Here is a 25,799-nt window from a genome sequence, read left to right as displayed (position 1 = left end):
CATGCCCAGCAACAAATGCTGGGTGTATTTACCCATGCCACCATGACATCAGTATCTAAGTATACAGAGATGATAAGCTGCTCAGGGATCATTAAAAATACCAGAGGTCACCACATTTGGGATTGATTGCAGCAGTCTCCCAACCACCTGAATGAGCAGCTCGATTAGTTTTTGTACTGCATTCTCAGTATGAGCAAAGCTTTGTTGAGAAAAAGATCTGGAGCGGATAAAAATGGTCCCAGGCAAGCCCTGGCTGGGGTCAGGGGTAAGAGAAGGATGGTTATTACTGCCCTAAAGAGACTGTGATCCAGGACAAGAATGGTTTTGGGGAGCAGGTTGGGTTACCTGCATGCTTGGAGCACTCTGCCAGTCCCAAAGTGCTCAGACCTGGCAGCCTCCCCGGTGCTGGCCTGGCTCCTGACATGTCTTTGTGGCTCCAGCTCAGACGGTTTCCAGTGAAACCTTGGTGTTTTTGTAAAAACAACCTTTTTGCTTTGAAGATGTTTTTATGTGCTGTGTCAGTCCTCAGTTGCTGCCCCCGAGCTTTCCTCTTCTTCCTTCCTTCTTTCGCCCTCCCTGCCAGCCTGGAGACAGGACTCTTTTTTAAATGAGCCCCAACATTTCCCAGGGTGAAAAAACAAGGAAGAGAAGGGGAGAGGAAAATTTCTTTTCCAGGACTTTTGCATTGTTGGGGTTTTTTTGGTTTGGTTTAGTTTTTTTGGTTAATATTAAACAATACACAAAGGGAAAAAAAAAAAAAAAAAAAAAAAGAGAAAACCAAACACAGGGACATCAGGACTGCAAAATCCCTACAATAATAAAGGAGGTACGGGAAGTTTCCCAGCTTTCTGTGTGGTGCCTTGTCTCCCAGACAATTCCTTTAAATCACTCAATTTCCCCAGGGCCAGAAGATCAGTGGCAGAAAGATGGTATATAAGGGAGTCAGGGCTTCTGGGCCAAGCTGTCTTGTCCCCAGGACTTTTGGGGTTTTACTCCTTCCTATGATGTGGCAGTATGCTGCGTTGGTACCCCAGCCCTGATCCTCACAGAAGAGAGGTTTGATGTGGGTGGTCAGTGGGAAAAGCAGGCGCTGGCACATTTGGAGACAGAGCAGGATGAAATTGGGATTGCCAGGATAGGCCCCACCAGAGTAAGGGAGTCTCTGAAGCTGCTAACTCCTGCTCTTCAAGGTTTATGTCTCATGAAAACATTAAACATCTGCTGGTTTAGCAGGCAGCCTGAGTGCAGTGAGCACTTAGCTCACTGAGGGCAGTGAGAAGGAGGTTCACATAAGTGACCCAGAACCCAGATCCAGACTTTTCCTTGATGTGTCCATGGGGTTATGGCATCACAGCATCCTTTCCCCATGAATATTTAACTGATCCTTGCAAAGCCTCTCTGCTCCGGTGAGTAATTAATTAATACATGCAAAGTGCAATTGCTTCCAAGTAATGATGGGTGGCCAAATGCTCCCATACCACCCCAAAAGCCATATGTCCCAGGGATGCAGGCACTATTGTGTTATATTTGGGCTTCTTTATCAGACACTAATTTGGTATGGGTCTGGCCCCATCAGTCCCCCAGGTCTTCCTCCAGAAGGAGCCAGAATTCTTCACCCTGAGGATGTAAGTGGCTCTTAGCATGCACAGATTAAACATTGACATAACCAGGACCGTGACAGGCAGAAAATGAGTTGGGACTTTAGACCCTCTTAAACAGGAGCTAAGCAAGGGTGTCCAGTGATGAAATGCATGTCAGCCAGCTCGAAGGGCAGCTATGTGCCTAAACCCCTTTGTGCACCTACCCTCAGAGCTTCCTTCCTCCAGACCAAATCTATCCTCAGCAACCCCCCCCTGAACTCTTGACACATGCGGCATGAGTTTTTCAGGCCTCAGTTCAGGTCCCAGCTGTGTGGTTCCTTAATCCTCGGAGTTTTGTCATTCCAATATGTTTACCTGCCTGCTGGTGCAGGGAGAGCATCACTCATCAAATAACCCATCAGGAAACAATTCTGTCTTTAAATAAAGGGAGAGCTTTCTATATTAAGATTCTTTTTATAACAGGTTATCAAACACTTAGGAGTTGCTATCAGGCGCTCAGAGGGAGAGTATACAACATGTTCTAGCAGAAAGCACCATAGGTAGCTATAAGTCATGGTCATAAGCAAACTATTGCCCTGTCAAACTCTGCAAGAACTGATTAATCATTTACTGAGTCCTTTTAGATTGTTTCAAATAGGACCTTTTAATAGAAAACACACCCAAAGCAGAAAGCAGTTCCCATCAGCTCTCATTTCCCATAGCAGCCTGGCATTGTATGGGGGATTTATTGCTAAAAGGGGCCCAGGGGAGGTTTGCTCGCCATTTTTTCTGTGTGTATAGATGACATGAAAAAAGAGGTAACTTATCACTGCAGCCAAGGAGGGGGAGTGAGGGAGAGCCAAGGTTATCGCATGAGCTGACACAGATTAACTAGAAAGCCAAGAAGGCTTAACGCAAAGGGGAAGTGGCTGGGGGATGGATGCAGAGGGTGAAGTGACACTGCCAAGGATGCTCTGCAGTCCATGTGATGCAGGTTGGGGCACCAATGTACTTGCCAGAAGCACTCAGCACTTCGGGAACACCTGGAGCAACCCCAGGAGGTGGCCCAGGAGAGGCACAGCCAGAGTCCCTCCCACAGTGTGGTGCAGGATCCTGCTCCTCCTGGGGAAAAAGATCCCTTGTGTGCCAAAGCAAAGAGGATATTTATTAGCCAAAGCATTCCATGCACCCTTCACCCCATCTGTGAGCTTTGAGCAATTCCTGATAGCTCTAGAAAGGGCAACAGGGATGGCTGGTCTTACCACTTCGACCCTTGGCCCATGGGGATCTCACCTGGGTCCTTGGGCTGAAACAGCAGTTTGGTTCATATTAACCCCGTATCAGCAGCAAAGTCTGAGCTGCTGGGAGGCTAGTGACTATATCCTGCAGGGATGCACCAGCAGCATGGAGAGACCTGCTCACACCCACCAGACTGCTCTGAACAGGCTTATTTCTGGCAGTCATGCTGATTTAGGGGTCTCTGCACGGATCCCCATGGATCCTGATGCCTGAAGGGCTTTTAGCTCATCTCAGCATGAAGGTGGTTGCACACACTCTGTTGGCTTGTGCCTGTTCAAAGTGTTGCTGCAAAACTGATAACTCCATGCAAGACTGACAGTGCTATAAGCCCCCTGGAGCCATGTAAATCCAGCTCAGGTCTTGAGCAGAAATATTACCTGTGATTTTTCTTTATCTGGGAATAAAACGGAGTTTACTGCACAGGTTTTTCAGTTCTAATTGACATAGGAGCAGGCAGTGGAAAATCCCACTCCTCCTTCCCAAGTTGTCAGAAAAAGACCTTCAAAATCAACTTTTTTCCCCATTTCAGGGTTATCCTGACTCCTGAGCTCGCACACAGTTTCCATGTGCTGCTCCAAGCTGCAAGTAGTGGTCACAGCATCCAGCTGCACACTGAGCGCCACTCTGCCAGCATCCTTGGGAAGGAGCTCCATCTGCTGAGCCAGTGGCCCAGGCTGAAATCCAGGGAGAGTTGCCAGGAGTTTCCAGGCTGTGGGATGACCTGCCATCAGGCGTCCCTCAGGCAGCACCAACCCCATCAGACCCTGTTGTATCAGGATCAGTGCTTGTGAGGAGCTCCAGGGAGTTTTTGAGGTGCCTTCCCCTGATGAAGAAGCAAACCAAGAAGAGAGCAATAAGCAAAGTGCAGACAAGGGGAAAAAAAGTCGTGTGCTGCAGCTGCGATTGTGTGAGCAGGCTGGGGCACAGTGAAAATATAGGAAAAGGGAGCATAAAAAGGGCGTTGTCATCTCAGGCTGCTCTGAATGAAGTCAGTGATTTGGGCTTGTGCCAGGTGAAGGAATAAACCAGAAAGGGACCTGAGTCTGAGCTGGGCTTTCTCCCACTTAGACACAGGCTCAGACTCCTTGGCTTGACTCAGAACTTACCCAGCTTCGACCAGGGCAATGAAAGCCCATCTTCAAAGCAGATGTGGGTGGAGGAATGAGTTGTGATTAGTGCCAGCCAGCAGCCAAAGAGATGCAATAAGGGTCCTACCACCAAAACTCGGCCTGGTCATAATCAAGAGAGATTTCCCAGGGTTTTTCAGAAATTACCCCACATGGCTGAAGCTGATCCTTTCACAAGCACTTTGAACCAGGCATCCAGATGGAAGAACCTGCAAAAGGCCAGACAGATGACAAGAAAGCTACTGAGCATTTGCACCCTGCCCAAAGGAAGTTACCCAGGAAGAGAAGAAGACTTCACCCTTAAAATACTGAACAACTGGAGACTTCCCCAGAGACTCAGCCTTCGTCACCCTGGGGACCTGGTGTGAGTTTTGCCTTTCCTGTCCTGGGGTGACACTGAGGGTACAGGACTGAGCTCAGATTTTAAGCTGCTTGCTGATGTCCCCAGTGTCATACAGACTCTTGCTGGCTCCAAGGCTGGGGTGAAAGCCTGATGGATGGCTGTGCTGTGCTTGGGCATCCCACAGGTTTTAGGCTAGTGAAATATTTGTCTCTGCTTGCTCTCACAGATGCTGTGTGCTAGAAAGAAGTGCCTGTCCCACACCAGACAGGGATGCAATTGGGTGTCTGCTGAGTGGTCCCTGTGTTTGAACATGTGGTGGGTAGTACCATGTCCCCATCGGGAGATGAAGTTCCACTTAATCATTACTTCACTCTCATTAAATTCACCATGGGTTGCAAAATTATGAGAAAAGGCAGTGCACCCATCAAACTGATGATGGATCCAAGAACAAGGCTGCTCCATGGGACTCAGGTTGGCAAGGACTAACCAGTGCGGAAATTATGTGACTGAGATCCATCAATTATGGGACTATCCTGCTCCATGTGTGAGAGGCAACAGCTGGAAAGTAGCTTGCTCTCTCCTCGGGGCAGCCCAGGAAAAGCTGTGGAAGTGATTTGAAGAAAGCATCCCTACGCATGAGGCTGCACCATGCCATAAACAAGCCAATGCATCACATTAGAATGGGCTCTAAGGCTACAGAGCAATTTCATATGTAAATACTTTCTTGCATGTATAAGAAGTAAGGCCAAAGCGGCATCCTGAAACCCTAAAAATATCAGTGGTTGATGTTCAGCTGGTTCACTTTGGTCTGTGCTGACACACCACTTTTAAACTGACCACTATTCTCCAGGGTTTAAAAATGGCATCGGCTTCTGGATCAGGCTGTCCACAACCCAGTGCTAGTGAGGGGTTCAGTGGCAGCCTGAACATCCTGTATTTCATTAAGGGGTTGCCAAAGCTGGAAAAAAATAATTTGCCTTTGGATACAGTGTTATAATTGTATCTCTGAATGGAGCAGATCTCCAGATGGAACAGATCTCCATATAGAGCTGACCTCTGGCCTAGAGCTCCAGGGCATTGTGGTGAACAGCAAAAAGATCAGCTGGATTCTGTGCTATGGCATCCCTCCTCATCCTCAATGCCAGCCAGAGGTGATGGCACCAGACCCAGGAGACAGCTGAGCAGAGATGCTTCAGGACACCAGATGGGAAGAGGAGCACCAGCATGTGCCCTCTAGAAGAAAAGTTGCAGACTTCCCTTCCTTTCCTTAGGGCAAGGAAGTGAACGTGGCTTAACAGCAGGTGGGAGAGGTTATTTGAAGCAAGAAGATATCCTTCAAAAGGCTGGAATCACACCCTGAAGAGGAAAATACTTGGATTTCCTAAAGAATTTGCACAGAGTTTAAAAGGCCCCAGTAGGAACAGAGGAGACTCAGAGTAAGAAGGAAGGTCCTGGAAAGGTTAAATATTTGAAGAAAGAAGGGAAGTGCTGAGAATGATGACATGATTGTTCTCCCCACGGAGGTGACAGGGGAGGGCCCAGGACAAAATCTGAGCTGCCCATCATGAAGAGGCACAGCATCTGCTAAACATATTGGGATTGGGAAATCCTGAGCTGAAAATGTCAGGAAAAGAGTAGGGGATACACTTACTATTTTCTTAGTTTTCACTTGGCATCCTCTGTGGGTCCCTGCTGGATTCAGACTTGGAGTAGACCCGTAGGCTGACCCTGTATTGTCTTTTGCATGCTAACACTGCAGCAAAGACCCCTGATGCTCCCCAACCCGGCAGGAGTAGAACACCTTCCTGGCACATACAGGAAAAGGTTTTCTGGGTGTTAAAAAACAACTGTGCTCCAGTAGATTGGGAGAAATCTGGGATTCGGGAACACAGAGACAGACTTCATGTCTTTGGGCAGATCACAGCCTCTACATGCCTCAGCTCCCCTTGTGTGAAATGGATGGAAGGGCCATGAGGAGAAACACAGGCAACGTAGCAGGTCCCAGAGTTTGAGCAATAGCAGGATCCATGGTAGAAGAGCACAGCAACATTTTCATCAGGATATTCACTGTGATGCTCTCCATCCAGAGGGGAGAGACCCCCACCCTGACATCTTCCCTCTCCTCCTCCTCCTGTGAGAGAGACACAGTCGCTCAGTGGACAAGGTGGGGACTGTGCACTTTCAACCCCAGTCGTGCAGAGGAGAGTTTAACATCTGTGCTTTTTTAAATTAAAAATGTCTGGTATTTAGTGCAACTTGACATGTTCCCCTGAGGAAAAGAAACCAGAAATCCCAAAGAAACTAGTCCTGTGGTATTTTTAGAGTGCGGTGCTACAGCCAGGCAGGAGAAACCTTGCCAGGGCAAGAACTTACCCCAACCTTCCCTTTTGTTTGGCCATATGATATCCCTCACCATATCCATATCTGCCTGGTAAGAAGCCAGTCTGATTTGAAGCCAGATCACCCCTCTGAGAGCAGGAAAACTAGGAACAATCATCCCAGGGCTGGGAAAAGAGGGAACTGCACCTCTGTAAGGCTCTGACCCAAGCCCATGCCCTTTCAAGGATGCCGATGTTGTGCTGTCTTAATTTGACAGCTTGTCCACTAAATGAAGAAGCTCCCAGCTCTCCAGGTGACTCCTGGTGTCATGGGCAGAGCTGGGAGCTGTGACATTGATGCCATCCACAGCTGGACCCCAAAAGTAAAAATGAAGCCATCACTTCTGTGTGTTTTTATGCAAAAGGATTAATGATATATCTAGGTGAGAACAACCCCAGTAAGCATGTCAGACAGACAAGTGCAGAAAGGATGGGACTGAATGGGAACATCTTGCTACCAAAATTATAACTGGCTTCTCCTGTTACTGTTTCACCCCACAGCCTTTGCTGCTGTCCTTGGGGAGGGATGTGTGGCTTTCCCTCTGTGCAGAGCCCAAACTGATGCATGAAAAGCCAAACTCGACCTGAGCAACCCTCAAAGCAAGCAGGAGGGCAGACCCACTGTGGGATCCTGCTCTCCAACCAGGAGCTCAGCTCCCATTTCCATCACACTCTGGCTCCAGGATGCCCGCAGAAGGTCTGTGAGGCTTTATCTCTACCATGACTTATAATGGTGCTTAAACTCAGCGGGAATACTTCTTCCTAAAGAGAAAATGACCCTGTGACAGCACAGCCAGGCACAGGATTTCAGGAGACACATCCCATGCCCCTCCCGGCACTCCTGACGAACTTTGCCTTTTCTTGCCAGGCCAGCCCTGTATCCTCCTCTGCTCCCAGCCCTGGTGAAGGCAGCCCGCCAGCCTGCTTAGCATTCGGCTCTCGCTGCTGCGAGCAACCGCGGCTGCTAAGGAGCGGGGCTCAGTGGCTGTGAGCATCTCAGTCTGGTGTCCCCCCCCACCCCTTCCTGGCTCATCGTATGATTTCTCCTATGGGATAACCGCTGAGCGGGACCGTGTCTCCAAGCTGATCCTTTGCTGATAAGCTGGCTGCCAAGCCTCCAGCACTAAAACAAAAGAGTTTTTTTCTCTTCCCAGCAGGTTTTTCTGCTGTGAATGACAGAGGAAGGGGGAAAAGCGAACTGCCTGTCACTCCTCGTGGACAAGAGGCTTCGGTGGCTCCTTTGCTCCCACTGTGCTGGCAGACCATGGAGATTTTCAGGCTGAGCCTGGGCTGTATTTGCCTCCTTCCTTGGCTTGAGGGTAAGTTTCTCCTCCTTCGGGATAGCTGGAAAGTGGGAAGAGAACTGCCTCCCCGGTTTTAACCTGCTTTGCTGCTGAAGTGTTGCTTGGGCTGAAAAACTCTGAACCCACCAGCTGTAAAACAAGTGCCTAGCAGCACATTTCAAGGCAGCATTTCAAATGGGATTAAACACAGGGGAACATGAGAGTGAGGGACAGGCTGGCAAGGTGCTGTGATGGTTTGGCCAGGGACACTGGGGCATCATGCCAGCTGCTTTTATAAAGTGCTTTTAAACTGCTAAGAGTAGCAGATGAATAAACCTGCTCTGGGGGTGAAGCGGGCACTAAGTGACCTCTTGAGCACTCTGATCCCTGCCTCAGCTGCTACTTCTCAGCAGAGATTAGTGGACTCAGAGCATGCTGGCAGTATGGGAGAGAGTGGTGGGGGAAGGAGTAGGACCTCTCTGCATCAGTCTTGGTCCTGTGGCTGTTGGCTGTGAGTGGGATGTGCTGGGGAGCTGCAGAGTCTGCACTATTTATCTCTGTGGAGTAAAGTTAGTAGTGGCTCATGTTAACATTCAGCTGCTTGCTGAAATCACTCGAATCCTGTATCCTGCCCATACTCAGGAGTATTTTGAATACAAGCAGCCTTGGTTTTCACATGCATCTGTAGATGGGGAAATCAGAAGTCCTTCCAAGCATCATCATGTGGAAATGGAGTGGTGCTACCCAGGAACAGCTACCTGAGAGGGGTGCCACTCACAGCATCACCCATCCCATCATGGGCAGTGGGCAGAGTCTATTTTCTTTAAAAACAGGTGAAGCCCCTGAGCTATTAAGTATTTCCCTTTTTAATTTGCCATTATACCTGAGATGCCAGGTTGAAAGTGACTTATTGAAATAAATCCCTGAAGTGCTTCAAGGCTTATTCAGTCCCTGGAGCTGCAAGGACAGCCCTACAATTTTACAGGTTACCTGCTCAGATATTTTCAAGCTCCCTAGACCAGAGAATTACAACTATTTGGGCTGCACAGGTGGGATGTTTATTCTTTAAAGACAAACCTCAGACTAGCAGCTCTGACCAGCTACTTTCCATTCCCTGCTCCACAGTCTCTAAGTGCGTGTTCCCTGGGCTGCTTTGAGCAGCTAGCTCTCAGTTTGCTCTGCAGTTAGGTCAAAGGAGAGATTTGTGCTCCTACAGATTGGACTTTTGCTCCATCTACAGCTGGTTTTTGCACCCCAAATATTGCCAATTGAAGTAAATACAGTGAATTGAATCTCTCTTATTTTTAAAGCCCTACGCTGAGGGCATGTCACTATACCAGTGAGGGGTAAGGATACAAGCGCATCTTTTAAAAAGCAATCTGGTTAGGTCACTGTGGTGGGATGCCAGGAGAGCAGAACAGCCTTCAGGGTCTTGCTCTTTCTCTCGCTATAATACAGATCATGTCTGGTGTTAGAAGAAAGTGTTTTTTACTGCTGCCACACAACAGGAGCCCCATGGCTATGTTTTATTAGTAAATTAAGGAGGATCACAGGACATTTCATTTCCAGTGAAATGCTTCTGGTGCAATCGCATGATCAGCCACTGCATTTCAGCCAGATCACTAATAAACCCACAACTGTTTTTCAAGAAAGGAATTTATCTTCCCAATATTTGGCAATGCCTAAAGCAAGCTCAAAGAGCAGAGAGCAAACATGTTCTTGCCTGGGGCTGATCTCCACCCCTCCCTGCAGCAGCCTCTTCCCAGTCCATCCTGCCTGGGGCTGCTGAACTTTAAGGCTGTGGGCAGGACAGGGGAGATTGCCCTTGACAGACCTTAGAAGGTTCGGTTTCCTGCTGGAAACTGGAATTCCTGGAATTATCTAAACTGGTTCGGACAGCGGTTTCTTTGGAAAGTCCCTGAAAGGAAACAGAGATCTGAAGGGTTTTCTTAAGAAGTGAAGCCTAATGGTAACCCAGTGAGGTAGAGTGGGTGGTGGGAAGTTGGGCACCAGCAGGATCTGTGCACACAGAAGCAGAAAGAAAACTGCTGAAATAATAATGCATTTAACAACGACTCTCAATTCTCATGCACTGAGATGGTGGCTCTGCTTAGCATCACGGCCCGATCCCATATCCCAGGGGCCACTCTCCTCTCCACCAAGCCCATGTGCAGTGCTGGCTGCTCCCTGCCTCCTCACACCCTGCTCTCCTGAGGCAGCCCTAAGTGTTTTGCAATGAAGAGGAGGCAGAAAGGCAAAGCTTATCTAATACTTCTCCCCCATATACTTTTCCAGCCTCCAACTAGTTTCTGCTTGGGGGATTTCCTGACCCTGGTGTGTTTAACTCTTCAGCAGCTATTGTATCTTCTCCCTCGGCTTGTGCAGGCTCTCCCTGGCAGCAAGGATACATGGCTGCTGGGTGCAGAGCCACCTCCTGCATGCTGTGAGCCTTCCTTCAGCACCCCTTGTCCCATTCAGGATCAGTCCTTGACCAGTCAGCCCCTCCCCATCCTCTCCAGACCTCTCTGGATTTTATAGATCTTCATCATAACCCCCCAGGGACTGGTTTTCCCCACACGCATCAGCTTCATTTTAACTTCACCAACCTCCCCTGCTTCCCATCATTTATCCATGTGTTTTTCTATGCCAGAATCTTCTTTTCCTATGGGTGCTCTGCTCCCCACGGAGGCCTTTGCTGAGATACTTGGTCAAAAGCAGACCCTGCAGTAACATGGAAAGCTATGAAGCCTGCCGGTCAATCAAAAGCGAGATATTCTTAAGAAAGCAGCAATGATTGGGCAAACCACAAACCAATGGTGTTGCCAAAAGCAACAGCTGGGAACTTCTCTTGGAGAGACATGTAACGAGAAAATAACCTGAGTGTAGACCAAGAAGTATTTGCAATCAGGTACTTGCACTGACAAGCCATTTGCCAGTTAATTACTGGCAGTTACCAGTAGGCTTTGTTGACTTCTCTATAAAAATGACACAGCTTGATAATAGCTGATCTGCTGCCCAAAGTAATGGAAACTGTGCTCCCATAAACCCAGAGTTCCCAGTTGCCAGGTAGCTGCTGACCCAGATCCATCTCTGACTGTTCTGCTGGGCCTGATGGGCAGAAGCCTGTTTGCTCACCAGCAGGGACTCACCAGGATCCATCTAGCATCATCTTCTCCATAGGTATATTGGCCTCTCATAGACATTTGTGTCTCTAAACTTTACATCCAGGTAAGCACAGTCATAGGCTGAGGGAGGACAGGAGCAAAATAAAGCTAATGCTGATTCCAGTCAACAACTTGTTTTGCAAAAAAATACCTGATTTGACCTACAGCCATGCTGGTCTTGAGTATAAAATTCAGACAAAATAGACAACAGAGTGCCAATCTTGATGATTCCCTGTGCACATCTGGATTTTCTGCCTTTGACCAAACACATCTGGGCCACTACACCCCTTTTACACCAGCAAGTGCCTTCCAGATGTTTTTAATTTCTTCATCCCATGGCCCTGGGCTGGTCTCCTTTGCGGGCAGCAGGGAGGGGCTTGCTCCCTTGGATGGAGGGAGATCTTTTAATGAGAAGGGGTTACTGTGGGGCTGCATTCAAGTCTGCTTCTGCTCACTTATTCAAGGCCTTGTTTGTCCACACCTGACCACATCTCAAGCTGCTTGCTTCAGTCAAATTCAGTGTAATGTTCCTACAAGTGATCATACAAGGCAATGTCTTGCATCAAGATCCATCTTCATGGGGAAGCCTTTACTGGGAGCTTCCCTCTTCTGCTACTGCATCATCTCATTTCTATCTGGTCCTGACCCTCTGCAGACAGTGGAAACAGCCTGCCAGGCCCATGGCAGCTCAGAAACAGCTTCCCCTCCTGTTCAGAAGAGATATCATGGCAGAAAGTTATAACTTCAGGCCATTGCAGTGAATTATGCCTGCTGTTATGGCTAGTCATGTGAAAGGCCCTTCTGCCTTCATCCAGTGTCATTCTATACTGCCTGGTTTTGCAGATGTGCTACAAAAACCTCACCTTACACTTAGGCTTAAATTTGAATCCTGGTAAGGGTTCTGGATGGAAACTGTGGTAGCTCTGCATTACCAGCATGAGGCCCAGCAGTGAGGACAGGAGGGTAGGGGAGGTTAAATGCTGTGCTTGCCTGAAGGGAGAAGGTCCCATAATTAGCACCAGGGTAGGGATTGGTGGTGTCCCCATCACCACAGTGTCTCAGTAGCTAAAGATGGCTTTCCCCACATTGTCTGGTTAAATTTTTCTTCTTTGGGGCTGAGGCCATTTCCAGCAGGAGCTGGAGTCCCTTATGGCTGCTTTTAGAGCTAGGGCAGAGACTAAAGTTGTTGACAGGACCACTTGAGAGGATGATGTCTTCCAAACCCTCTTCCCATCTGATGCCCTTTGATCTGCTGCAATAGTCCAACAAGACAAGAGGACCCTAAATCTTGGGAGAGCTGGTATTCAGAGGGAGTTATGCAAGGAGGCAAACATACATCATGTATATGAGAACAGCATGTGTCAGTGTCCACTGGTGCATTCTCCATAGAGAAGATATGATCTACTGCAGTGGTGAACAGTGGAGGCAGATTAACCTGAGCAGGAAACTCTCTGGCTTGTTTTACCATAACTCAGACTATGGCACTGTGGGCTCTGTGCCATTTTGGGTGGAAGCAGCAGACAGTTTGGAGATACTTTCCCAAGCCACCATTGTCTGGGTGACTTGGGACGACCCACTGTCATATGGTGGTACCCAAGAAGAGCCATGTCTGGGAGCTGTCCTGAGCCATGGGATGTCCCCACGAACCAGTCCCTACAAGAAGTGCCATGGCTGCCACAGATGGATGACTGCCTTTAATGACAGGTAGAAGCAGGAAAAAGTAAACTCCTGACTGTGACTCAGCGGTCATCTTTTCCCTACAGAAAACACCCACTTGGCAAGAGAAATTGAGCTAATTAAAGGATTTTTCCAAGAGTTAGGGACCTCACCAGGGAGAGCAAAAGAAGCTAAAGCCAATGCTGAGGTTCCCAGATGACCTGGAGCGTTTTGGGAACCTGTGCTTGCTCAGCCTCTGACTTACCCTTTCTCTCCACAGACTTTAAAGGGAGTAACCCATCCCAAACGATTTGCAAATAGCTTTGTTGAAGCCATCACAGGCACTGTTTAGAAACAGCAGAAACTTTCCCAGCCAGATTGGAATTACTGGTAACCAAGGCTTTGCTGGTGGCATTACCTTAATTAGGAACATTTCATGGCTTTCGCTCCTAATCCTACAAGGAACAGCATGTCCCAAGGGTGGCCATGCTGTAGAGAAGGAGGGGGCTATATTTACTTGCTTTTCCTTCTTGTAACCAGACAGAGTGGCAGTATCATAGGACAAATGAGCTGACATCAAGTGCCTATGCTAGAAATTGTTTATTTTGTTCCTAAAAATATGAAGAGGCCAAAATGTTCAAGCATGAGCAGCTCAAAGCAGGCATCTACTCAGGCTCTGTGGGTAAGGCTGGCATTTTCCAGAGACACTGAGTCCCACCCCCAGGGAGTATATTGGATGCTCAACTTGCTCCCGGTTAACATTCCCAAAATGTTAGGGCTGATAGCCTTATTTGCAGGGCTTTTGGACAGTGGGACTTGGAAATGTTGGGGAAAATAATGTAATTTTGCCACATGAGTAAGTATTCTTGGTACCTGATGTGTATCCCAAAGTAAATATACTCCAGTTTTATTTGTGGGTCCCCCCTTGTGACTGTGTGGGGCATGTGCAATGACTGCTGACAGTTACTTGTATCTGATTGTAAATTGATCACTTAGCAACATCTCAACTTCATGAAAGAAATATATTGGATGGTGAACCCGTACAATGGACACAGGCTCACATCTTGGTTGGCAAGGATCACATGAAACAACACAAGGAAAATCCTGCTGTTGATAACCAGCTTTACAGGGAGCTCAATGTCACTGTTGGTAGGGAAGACACTCGGACCACAGTTTAGGAGAAGGATTATGGCCCCAGCTTTGCTTCCACCCTCCCGTATAATGCTGAGATAAACAAAGTTTAGCTAGTTCTCTGTTCCCAATCTGTAAAATGGTAGGTTTTTTGGACTTGAGGATAGCGTGAAGATAAAAATCTATCAATAACCTGGTGTCATATGCTACTGAGGAGCTATATAATTCTCAAAGGGAAGTACTTCAGCTGCAGTGTTGAGGTTCCTCACACCACATGTATTCCCATAGCAGATGGGCTGCCCTGGACCTTCAGTGGGGTGAGTCTCTGCAAACTGAGACCTGCATAAAACCAAGAAAGCTGGTAGAAAGGACCAGCTCAAAAGTGCAAAAGACTGGTAGATAACATGGGGACATGCGATGCTTGCTGCTAACATGCAGGTAACACAGTGATTCTTTAGAGGTGAACGTATACCACCAGGGACTGTACACAGAGAACAAAACACAAATCTGCTGGCTGGGTTAAACAGCAACACTCTTCAAAATTAAAAAAAAAAAAAAAGAAAAGAAAAGAAAAGAAAATTTCAAAGGGAGAGTCATTGCCAAGCAAGGAAAATAAATTAAAAAAAAAAAAAAAAAAAGAGATCCTGACATGTTTAATAATAAAACCCATAATAAAACATATGAGAAAAAGATTTAGGGGAGCAGCCTAGAGACAGTATAAAGAATTATTAATAGAACTTTTCAAATTTATCTGAAGTAGGAACTCAGTGGGGATAAGGAGGTCAACAATTAGCTGATGTAAATATAAGGACAACCAAGGCAGGGCAGGGTTGAAAAGCTGAATGGATTATTTGTGCTGGCGTTCATTCTGGGTATGGTCAGGGAAGTCCTCAGGTGGCAGCCACTCTCTACAGTCTGAAGAACGTTATCAAACAAAAATGTCAACAGAGGAAGTTTTAGGAGAGAAAAAAAAAAAAAAAAAAAAAGCATAAATAATCTGTGGCAAGTGACCAGCCCAGATGGCATTCACACTGAATTACAGGGAAGTAAAGATGACATTTTTTTTTTAAACTTCTAAGAAGTATGTAAACTATTACCTAAAGCAGCCTCAACACCAAAAGACTGCATTATGGCAATTATATATATCTTAAGAGGGCTCCTTGCACTGAGGAAACACAGGTCACTTGGTTTGATTTCAGCATCAAGCAAGTCAGTAGAGACAAAGAACAAAATTTTCAGACATACAGATAAATACAAGAAAAGTGAATACAGCTTTTGTAGTGGGAATGCCTGACACCCATGATGGCATCAATGAGCACATAAACATGGTGAACTGATCTAGACCTTGTGCTGTGTTTGCAATGGGCTTTTGGTAAAACTATTCCACCAAGGCCCTTAAGAAACTCCATTCTGATGGAGCAAGAGAGAGGCTTATCCCACAGTCTGGAACAAAGAGGTGGAATAAGTTGATGGTGATTACAGCAGATTGAAGGTAGCAGCAGCTGTCAACAAAGATCAAAAGGGAAGAATAATGAAGTCATTAAGTTTGCTGATGGCACAAAATTATTAAGCATAATCAAAACTGAAGTTGACTGCGCAGAGCTGCAGAAGGAGCTCATGATACTGTCTGAGCAACAAAATGTTTTTTGAACTTAAGATTTGAAAAATACAATATAGTGTACATGAGCAAAACCATTTTGACCATAAATAGCCAGTGATGTTCTCTTTAGTTGATACATTTTAGGAAGGAGGCACTGGCATCCTTGCTGTCTTGAGTGAGTTCTTCACTTGTCTGATTCTTACTCTCTTCTCTAGTAGCAAATGCTAATGTCCAGTGCTGGAGACAGGATACTGGGTTTAACAGATATTTTATCTGACCCAACACAGTTCTCATGGTCCTGTTACATGTTTATGCAGATCTCAAATCATTACTTTAGAAATGAGTTTCTGCCAGCTAAGACAATGCAAAGAAGCGAGAATCCTAGATTCCAGGTCCTAGAAAAAAAAAAAAAAAACCACCAAACAAACATGTTAGGGGGACTGTATTCATCCCTTTCGATTTTCTAAAGCTTATGAGAGATTACATATGGGACATTTCTCCTGCCTCGAGAAACTGGCAGAAACTCAAGCCCAAGGTGCATTAAACATCTTTCCTCCATCCACCCTCAATAAGGTGTAAAGAGGACAGGACTCACAAGCTGTCCACAGATCCTCCAGGAATTTAATTTCCATTTAGGCATGTGGACTTGGCAGGAATTGCCTGGGTCCGTGGCTGTCACAGGTCCGCAAAACTCAATATCCCAGTGCAGACACATCCATCCTCACCTCAGAGCTGGCACAGGAGTCATACTATGGTTTCTGGCTGCCTCTCCCCATGCATTCAGGCTGAGCAGAAAGCCCTGAGCTGCTTCTGATTTAACAACTTCCAGGCACTATAAATCTAGCAGACCCCTAGAATTTCCTGAGAGAAAATATAAGAGCTTTTTTAAACTATTGTTCATACTCTTAGCATTGTATACTGGCTTCTGTTTACACCATCATTAGTTTTTTCAGGTACTGAGCCAAATAGTTGCTGACAGGGGAAGGTATTGTTCCTTGCTTAGGGAGGGGAAACTCTGCAGAAATAGTTGTTTAGATAAACATCAGTGTTCTTGTCTAACATATTTTTTCAGTCCCCTCTTATTCCTTATGCTTAATACTGTATGATGATGGGGCTTTTATAACTCTGGCTCCTGGGGAAAAGCAGAAAAAATAGTCACCACAAAATCCGGGAGTTACCACATATTAATTGTAATTAAAAGATTTCTCAGAACGTGCAGAAACTTCAAACTTTTATTTCTATCCCTCTGCCTTAGGCATAAAGTACACAGCAGAAGGTACACACGTGTCAGTGACAGATGGTTTAGCATTTAACATTTTGCTCAGGATGTTCACAGGCCACACCTGATGATTTTGTACTGAAAATGGGGGTATTTGTTGAGCTAACAGGATGATATTCATCCTAAGTTATCAGAGATGTTGGGACCCATTGTTATTAAAAGCAAGAAGCAATTACAGAAATTGCTTCACATTGTGTCGGCTGTTGGGCAGCTGTAACATCTTTCTCTTACAAAGGGATCCTTAAAAATGGTACCTTCATGCCTAGGGAGCACAGACCAAAGTCAGGTGTGCTAAATCCAAGTTTATTTCAATACTTACATGAGCTATGTCAGGTAAGTACTTCCAGACTTCTTATGGGGTATGGTTTTATCCCAGCATTGCTGTAATATCACCAGGAGATACTTAATGGAAACAGAATCACAAGGTGGCCTAATGGGCCCCAGATGAATAGCACCTGAGGAATTCAGGGGCTTCAATTGCATTTTTATAGGAAAGCTTTGATCCAGACAGGGGCAAAAAACCCCAAACCATCTAATGATTTTGGAGGGAGTTAAGGATGAGTACCTATTTAAAGCTAACAGTTGAAATATTGAATTAAATATATATAGGCAGATATTTCATAACAGTACACTTTTCAAGGACGGTGAGTTTTTCCCCATTAGCTACACAGGTTACTTATTTATGTTGTTATTTTTCTCTAGTATTGCTCCTGGCTATTTGCACATCCTGTATTTTAAATAAATGTCGTTCTCTGGAATTAGGAAACTGGGGGAACTGTTTATCTAGGCATGTCTTTCCAGGAAAGGACTGGTGGGTTATGTCTCCCCTTCCTCAGGACATTTACAATGTCTGATACTCAGAAGATGCATTTGCCTCACACATGCACATGCTCTGATTGTACTGCAGTAGCAGAGGGACAAGGCTTCCTCATAAGGAACACCCGGCTGGAAAAGTGCATTCGTGTCTCCCACCATGAGACCAACAGCATCGACCTGACTGACTGCAAGGTGCAGTCCCAGCAGCAGCAGTGGAGCTGGGACCCTGCCACCAGGACCATCGTCAGTCTTCAAACGAAGCAGTGCTTGTCAGCCCACAAGACACGGGAGTATGCCCTGGTCAAACTGGAGCCCTGCGGGGACTTGGAACGCCAAGCATGGTCCTGTAGCAAGAAGGGACACTTGACTCTGCAGAGCTTGGGCTTCCACCTCAGCAGCAAAGAAGGAGGCCACAAGCTCTTTGTCTCAAGGGAGAAGGACAAATTCAGCAGGTGGAAGACTTTAGCAGATGAAACCATTTGTGCTGCTGCCCAGACGGCAGCTCCAAGGCCCAGCAAACCAGCTCAACAAGCTGTAGAGACACTTGTGTGGATATATGAAAGTAAGATGAGGTAGATTTAGCATCAGATAACATCTAACCTTACAAGTCATCCAAGCCACTTAACACCAGGCTTGCATCCATCATTCTAACTCATGTTCAATATGGCCCCATCTGGAGAGATACCAAAAGGCTCCAAGTCAGCCCAACTACTGGGTACCACTGGTTTCCAGTAGTTGCTGTTGAGTGTTTTCTAGAAAGTACACAACACCTTACAGGATCAGGTCTCAACTCCAGCTGCATTTCTGATGACAGGCAGATGTCAATTATTTTGGAAAGTTCATCCGAACTGGTGCCCAGAGCTAAGAATCGTTGGAATTGCTTGAGCCTCCCAAGTCCAAAGCAGCCAAGGAAGTCCCATAAAGTCAGGTGCTTAAGACTTTGAAGGGGCTTTTGGTACTTTGGGATGTCATTTTTGGTAATTAGAAAACTGAAGGCAGCTGGAAACCTCTTTTAAACTTGTATGAATTATTGAGAAGCAGCTATCTTTGAAATGAGAAACTGTTGCTTCAGTCTCTAAGCAACTTGTTATAGTTATCTCCTGCCAGATCCCAATGGTGCACCTACCACTAATGAAACCACAGTTCTAACCTTCATCCCATGCTCTCATGATCCTCAAAAGTGAACCTCGCTCCTGATGCCTGATGTAACCATAAAGACTAGTGAGCGCAGCAAGTAGTGGGAGGTAGTTAAAGTGCTGCCCTCCCCTTGCACAAAAAAAAATAGAACATGACATCAAAAATTATAAAAAATCTACTTTCTGTTATCAGTTTCATGGCCTTGGCTTCTGCTAAAAAAGAATCTAATCTCTGCCTTTATGAGTGTTCACTATCCTCTGCCTAGACTGGACACAAAAAGGGGAGAAACCCTGGTCCTGTCAGTTTTAGGCGTTGGACATCAGGCTAACAAGCATCAGGCATGGTCATTGCACCAAGATGTGACTGTCATCATTTGTCAGATGGCCAGCGAAGTCCACTGATGACCACTGATAAATCATGGTCCAGTCTGCTTCCCTCTTTCATTTAGTCCCTTATGCAAAGGAAGGTGGTTTCAGCACTTTTCTTGTTAAGTTACATGCAGAACTGAGACCTGAAAATCACACTCAGTTCCTCCCCTCATCCTGTTCTTCCCTCCCTTCTTCCACTCCCAGAACCAGAGAAACGCTGGTGTTTCTAATGACTTCTCTATGTTTGTCCGCTCTGTAGGTGATGAGGTTCCCAACCTCCCTCAGGGGAAATTATTTCCATTACATGGGGCTATTCCTTACCTTAAGGCTTGATGGGCCCAAAAAGCTTTTCAGATTTGCAGAAAAGAGTATAGAGAAAATGTGATGAATCTGGCTGGCATAAGCAAATGGATTATAACGTTTTGACACAAAGAGGCTATATCTAACTTAAATTAAAAGAGATATATTAGCTATTTTGGCTGTAATGTGAAGATAATATGGACTTTTTACCAAGGTTTTTAGTTAGCCAACTAGAAGGTTAATTTGTAATTATCACAGTAGTCACAAGTGTTAGTGTTTGTCTAACATGAAGGTAAATACAGCCAATACAAATTAGATACCATAACAAGCTAGTTAAATATAGGCTAGGAAATTCGTGGAACATTTAAGATACGGGGAAAATGGCATGTGAAAAGGGCATTTGCATTCCCCAAGGCAATATTCCTGGCAGCCCAGGGCTGCCTGGGAGCCAGGCTCCCCAAATAAGGCTGCAAGGGTAAACACAGAGGAGGCTTTGAATGAGGCTGTGCCAGTTAGTGTGTCTTGTGCAAACTGATAATTTTCCCGTCAACCTCATGGTTCAGTCTACTGGAGGGAAACTCTAAGTACTCAGTAACAACATCAAAGTCCTATGTATTTGTTTAGGCCTTTATTATCCAAGTTTCTGTTGACCACCAACAGGCAACTTTCCCTTTGACGGGTTATTTGCTCAATAAATTACACCCGTGTACTTGTGGATGCTCATGCCACAGGAAGGTGTGGGATTGGGGTAAGCAGTGGGGAGACCTGCAGACATGGGTTTCTTGTTCTTGACACATGCATCAGTGCAGGAGAGGGGTGACTATTGCTGCCACAAGATTTCCCACAACCTCCCCTCTAGCAATAGTTGCTAACCCACGTACCCTACTTCTTCAGTAAGACTGGCAAGGCAAAGGATGCTGCTGAGTTTTGCAAAAGGTATGGAATATTTACCAGCCTTTTGATTCCATTTCTTCATCTGCTGTGTTGGTAATACCTGTGATGCTTCCACTTGCCTCTTCCTCACATCTCTTCCTTTAATAACTGGTGTTGCTTTCATACTTTTCAGACCAATTACCTTATTTACTACCAGAAAACAAGCTCTGCTTTGGCTGTGGATTCCATCTTGAGAGGTTAATTTAATTTAATTTTTTAAATCTGTGAGAACTGAAAGCCCCTGATGCACAGGAGGTGCATTGCTACTGCAGTGTGTCTTGTTCACCTTTCAGGGTAGAGAACTAACATGGCAGGGCTGGGTTCCCCTCCCTTGCTAGGCACTGAGTGTATCCAGGTTTCTGTACAAAAAGTAAATTAAGATCACACACATCTTTGCTTTATTTCCTTCCAAGCTAAAACCATTGATTCATCAAAGATAGATGCCATGAACAAAGAATCTTCTGTGAGCTTGACTGACCCACCTCTGGCTAACAAATTTAACAGCACAGTGTCTCCAGCGAAGACCAAACAGGCATACCTCCCAGGAAATGAGGGTGAGAACTTTTCTGAATTCATATGTGAAAACAGCATGAAGGAAAGTGTGGGTGGCATCTAGAAATTACTGAAGTATTTTCAGTGGTTGTAAGTATCTGAGTACTTCTGAAAAGAACTTCCATGTGTACCACTGAGTGGTTCAAGGTGTTGCTTTCATATAACATATTGACATGTTTGCCTTGGCAAGCAGTTCAGTGATATGGCCGTAGTTTTAACCTGGAGGCACAGACAACAGATGTTGTAAGAGCAAAAAAACATCGGTGTCTGGGGAATGCTGAGGAACAAGAAAGTTTCCTTTTCCCTTCAGGCTCCATACAAAGGGGATTTATGCTTACAGTGCAGCCCCAGGAGGGATTTGGAGCTTCCGCTTGTGCAACAGTGGAAGCTGCTAATCTGAGTCTCTCTGCTTCTTTCTCCAGATGTGTCCCACAATCACTCTAAAAAGCACCATGGAAATCGAGGGAAAAACACTGGGGCCAGGCTTGCAGGTAGGTTCAGGGATCAACCAGAAGAGGTAGAGAACAGGTGGATGAAGGTTCATCAGTGTCCCTGACCTTCCCATCAATGGAGTTACATTCCCCTTGGTCCCGCTGAGGATGCTCAGTAGGGAACGAGGACACCAAATTACTTGTCAGATAAACTCCCTTTAAAGATTAAACAAATGCCCCCAGGCCTGGAGTACAAAAGTGAGAGAAAACACAGAAATGCTTTGTCCCAGGTCACCAGGAGAAACAGATACCTACTAGCACTGGTGCCTTCCCCCAGCCCTTCCTATTTCGTATCAGAGTGCTGCAGAGCACAGAAGCATCAATAGTTATTGTCTTCCTAGCAAGAAAGAAAACTCTTTTGTGGCCATTTTCGATAGAGGGATGCTGTACAGTGTAAAGCAGTTGTAAAATGTTGATGTTATGGACAAAGCATTTTTCCTGATAACTGCTAGTCTTCAGGGATGATACAGGTGATTTTGTGTCAGTCGTGGCTATTGCATAAAAATGGGGATAGGTACAGCAAACACATGATTGTTTTCTATGATATCCTTCCAGGCACCAACTGGAAAACGGCCATGCTGGTCCTCAGCCCCTTGGCATTCATACTGGGATTAATAATACTCACACTCAATGTTCATTACAACAAGTAAGTAGGATTCAGGTTCATTTGGTTCGCTACTTCCCTGTCCAGCATTTCAAAACAAGTCTTGATCTTGGGCACCGTTCCACATCCCACACCTGAAGCGTCTGGCTCTGAGCAGATGGGTCTGCTCACCCATGATGTCACCCTTGATGATTTCTGCTCTCTACCACCCTGTTTCTCCCTCCCACTCAGTATCCCATCTAAATGCAGCTCCCAGTGTTGGCTCTTCCTCTCCCACACACCTCATGCCATCTCTGAATGTTTAGGGAATGCGGGCACTACAGTTGCTGAACCAACTGACGTGGAGAAGCAACCAAGTGACAGGCAGATGCAATTACGTACTCTCTCTCTTCTCCTAGGAAAAAGAAAATCCTTTCTGCTCTGAAGAGCTCCCCAGCCAACAGCAGCAGAGCTGATTTACGGGAGCCATCTCCCTTACGAAGAGGTCCCCAGCCATATGTTCCACCATCTCGCTCTCCTTCCTTGAGGCATGGAGAGATCCTCATTGAGTGGAAAGATGGGACTGTCACTCCTCTTTTTGATAATGCCAATTATCAAATGGACTAGCTCCAAGATAATAGAGCTGTTGTTCCATCCTGTGTCACTCTTCCCACCAGGAAGAGTGCCACCACAGCCAATCTCCTCCCTAGCCTTGCTGTTTTGACAGGGAGTTGTAAGCGCTGTTTGAGTTTGTTTTTTTTTTTTAACACTTGAGAACAATCTCCTTGCACAGCACGAGGTTGAAGCAAGCAGAGCAGATTGTTTAGGCACACGCTGCTTATCTCTTCCAGAGCTGATTTAATCCCTAACAAAATCCAATTTAGCTAAATGAAGCTGAGACTCTTGCCAGCTGCAACTGAAATTCTAGAAATTCATTGCCCTGAAATTATAGTGTTACTGAGCATATGAGAAAGCAAATCCTTGGAGACAAGGTGTAAGGTGAAAAACAGAAGTCCTAATGGTCCTTAAATAATTTTTAAGATAAAACCAGCCGCTGACAGACACAGAAGGCTGTCAGTTACTTTGCCAGTGTGAGAACATAACTAACAAACACTGCCTTCAGGACTCGAAAGATTAAAGTCTCCTCCAGATATCTGCCAAAATACTCCCCCTGCTAAGTTATCAACTAAGTAATAGCAAGTAATTTTTCTAACTTAAAAGGTAGCACTCCATAGTCCTCTCTGCACCACTGTAAGAGTCCTGCTAAGAGAACATGTACTTGTCAAAATATTTACATGTTTAGGATGTATTAGACCTTATTATAATACACATCCTCTTTCTTTATGTAGAATGAAGAGTAGTGTTGGTGGTGCTTGTCAGGGATATTACATTATCCAGCCATTTTATACCAGCTTCAGTCTCTGATTTCCTATAGTCACGTGGAATAGACAATGAACAGATATACTGCTTCCCATCTAGAGCCATAATAGAGGTTTTTTTTTTTTTTTTTCTAGAAAGGAGTAAGGCACTGTTTTCAGCCTTTATACTTCTTGTTTGCCTATAATTACCTGTGGCGGTCACACTCAGTCCTGATCTCTTCTCAGTGAAACTTGTGATGTCTTAGTACTTTCCTTATATTAATGAATTCATACTTTCCTTCTCTCTGATGTAAATCATAATCATGGCTAGAAATGAAGAATTAGTTGGAGAAAGAAATACTAACACCAAGAAATTATGAGTTGCATCAGTGTATTTGTTCAGTAGAGCAAGGGAAACCACATCTTAACCTGTCTCTTACTCAGACTTAAACAACATTTTTCACTTTACCTAAATTAAGAGCTCCGTCTTCCCTAGAGTTTGATTTTATTTAACCCAAGGCAGAAGTAAGATATCTAGAGAATTTAAAGTCTCTGATTTTATTTATTTATTTTTTAAACATTTTTCTTTTTAAACACAGATCTGGAGGCTGGTAAAAAGTTAGCTGCCATGAGACATTATTATGACCAAAACTTAGCTGGTCTCAAGAAAGAAAATATAAACCTTATTGGTTCAGGGCATAAAAATCATAGAGGTTGGAAATAAATATCTTCCCCAGACAGATTATTCCATAATCATTTACTGAAGGGTTTCCCACACACTCCTTGGGAAAATATTTTACTACTAGACATGGGCAGAAGAACTCCTTCTTCACCAGTGATCAGTGAACACAAACAAGAGTCAGAATTAAATTCTGACTTTCTAGTGTTTCCACTTTAAAACAAATCTAAAAACTTTTGGGTCAAGTTTCCAAATGCATAAGCATCATCTTACACACCAAATTTGTGAGAATACATTCTGTACATAAATTGCTCAAAATGTACACACAGTGCCTCACCAATTATCACACTTACATCCCTTGTACCTTCTTCTACCACAATTAAGATGCCCACCTTTGAAATTTTGTCCAAGGAGCACATCACCTTACAGTGTACAGCACTTGTTATGCTCCAAAGCCTTGACACGCTTTGGGAACACTGTGTATGCAGTGCCATTAAAACGGAAATACTTGGAGTTCAGCTAATGCTGTGCTTTCCAAAGCAAGAAGTGCTTATGTGCATTACTGCTGAATGGGCAGAACAGATGACTTGTTAATGACTCTCTATAATTCATACTTACTATGCTAATCTTGCTTATAAATATGAAGGCAGTACCACCACTGTTTACAAAGCATTGATTAAATGGTAGCTCAAACATTAATGAAAAAATGAGACTGTGAAGCAGCACAGGCTTTTAACTGTTTTCTCCCTCTCTCTTTTACTGGTTGTTATCTTTTAATTATTTTGTACTGGTTTACCTATATTAGATGCTGGATCAAATTTTCCAAGGTATGGATAGAGGAGCTGAAGTTACAAGTCTTTATCACAAGATGTCTTATAAAGCATGTTAGCCAAACATTCATCAGGAAAGACTCCAAAATAGCTGATTCTGCAGTGGGGCTAGACCTGGTGACAGTGGGAGACACTTCCCATCCTCTGCTTCTTAAGCTAGCTGAAAAATACTCAATCACACAACCTATGTGCTGTTCACTCTCTGTCGTCACCTGAATGCAATGCTTGTAAACAGTGTTCATAGCAAAATAAAACCTGACTATAAAATGGAGGAACACTGAAATTGTTCATGTGTGTATATATACATATTAAAAGCTCCCTTAAAATGTACCCTCTTTTCTGTGTCTCTGCATGTGTGTGTATACACATATATATACACATACACACACAAAAGGATGCACTGTAGGGGAGCTTTTAGAAATCACAGGAAGATAAACGGAGTCATGAGCAAGACACCACTGTCACTGTGGCACTAACATTTTCAATGTGTGTTGCACTGAAGGATGAGTGCTGCGTGACTGGAGAGCCACGTGATACTAAACTGGCACCTGTCTTTCTCAGCCCAGCTATGCTGCACCTCTGGTATCGCAGGACTTCTCCAGGGATGATGTGAAGCTAATGACCCTCACTTCACTCCTGCAGCAAGGAAGGAGAAGATGACAAAGTGGAAGTAGAACCCACTTTCTCATACACTTACTTGCTTTGTGATTTCCAAGTGCCTATGCAGCAAAGGCTAGAGGAGATGTAAAGAAGGGACAGTTTTTCTCCCACAAAGTTGCCTAGGATTCAGAAAACCTAAATTATCACCTAAAAATTTTAGTAATGCCATCATGCGTTTCTGGTATTTATGCACCAAAAGATCCAAAATATTATGGACATGCAAAATCATAGTGTTAACAACCTCAGTTCCCA

The 25,799-nt window shown here is 45.1% G+C and overlaps 1 protein-coding gene across 2 annotated transcripts; it reads left to right on the top strand.

The window, feature by feature from the left end:
• The first annotated feature begins 7,682 nt into the window (after positions 1 to 7,682).
• On the top strand, positions 7,683 to 25,158 carry LOC116960494. Of its 2 annotated transcripts, none has more exons than XM_032988096.2 (6): positions 7,683 to 8,046; positions 17,751 to 18,218; positions 20,808 to 20,948; positions 21,369 to 21,437; positions 21,993 to 22,083; positions 22,440 to 25,158. In XM_032988096.2, the coding sequence occupies exons 1-6, from the start codon at positions 7,992 to 7,994 to the stop codon at positions 22,645 to 22,647; spliced, it is 1,032 nt and encodes a 343-aa protein (XP_032843987.1). In that variant the 5' UTR covers positions 7,683 to 7,991; the 3' UTR covers positions 22,648 to 25,158. The 2 variants fall into 2 exon arrangements, with proteins under 2 accessions (XP_032843987.1, XP_032843985.1); XM_032988094.2 differs by having other exon boundaries at positions 7,684 to 8,046; positions 17,748 to 18,218.
• The last annotated feature ends 641 nt before the right edge of the window (positions 25,159 to 25,799 follow it).

The sequence above is a fragment of the Tyto alba genome, unplaced genomic scaffold (assembly GCF_018691265.1).
Source record: "Tyto alba isolate M040663 unplaced genomic scaffold, T.alba_DEE_v4.0 Super-Scaffold_42, whole genome shotgun sequence".
NCBI lineage: Eukaryota > Metazoa > Chordata > Aves > Strigiformes > Tytonidae > Tyto > Tyto alba.
This window is presented reverse-complemented; position numbering and strand designations above follow the sequence as displayed.

Excerpts from the sequence above, each read along its gene's own strand:
- LOC116960494 (XM_032988094.2), top strand. The coding sequence starts at position 7,992 with ATGGAGATTTTCAGGCTGAGCCTGGGCTGTATTTGCCTCCTTCCTTGG. Across the intron at positions 21,438-21,992 it reads CACTGGGGCCAGGCTTGCAG|GCACCAACTGGAAAACGGCC; the intron begins GTAGGTTCAGGG and ends ATATCCTTCCAG. Across the intron at positions 22,084-22,439 it reads CTCAATGTTCATTACAACAA|GAAAAAGAAAATCCTTTCTG; the intron begins GTAAGTAGGATT and ends CTCTTCTCCTAG.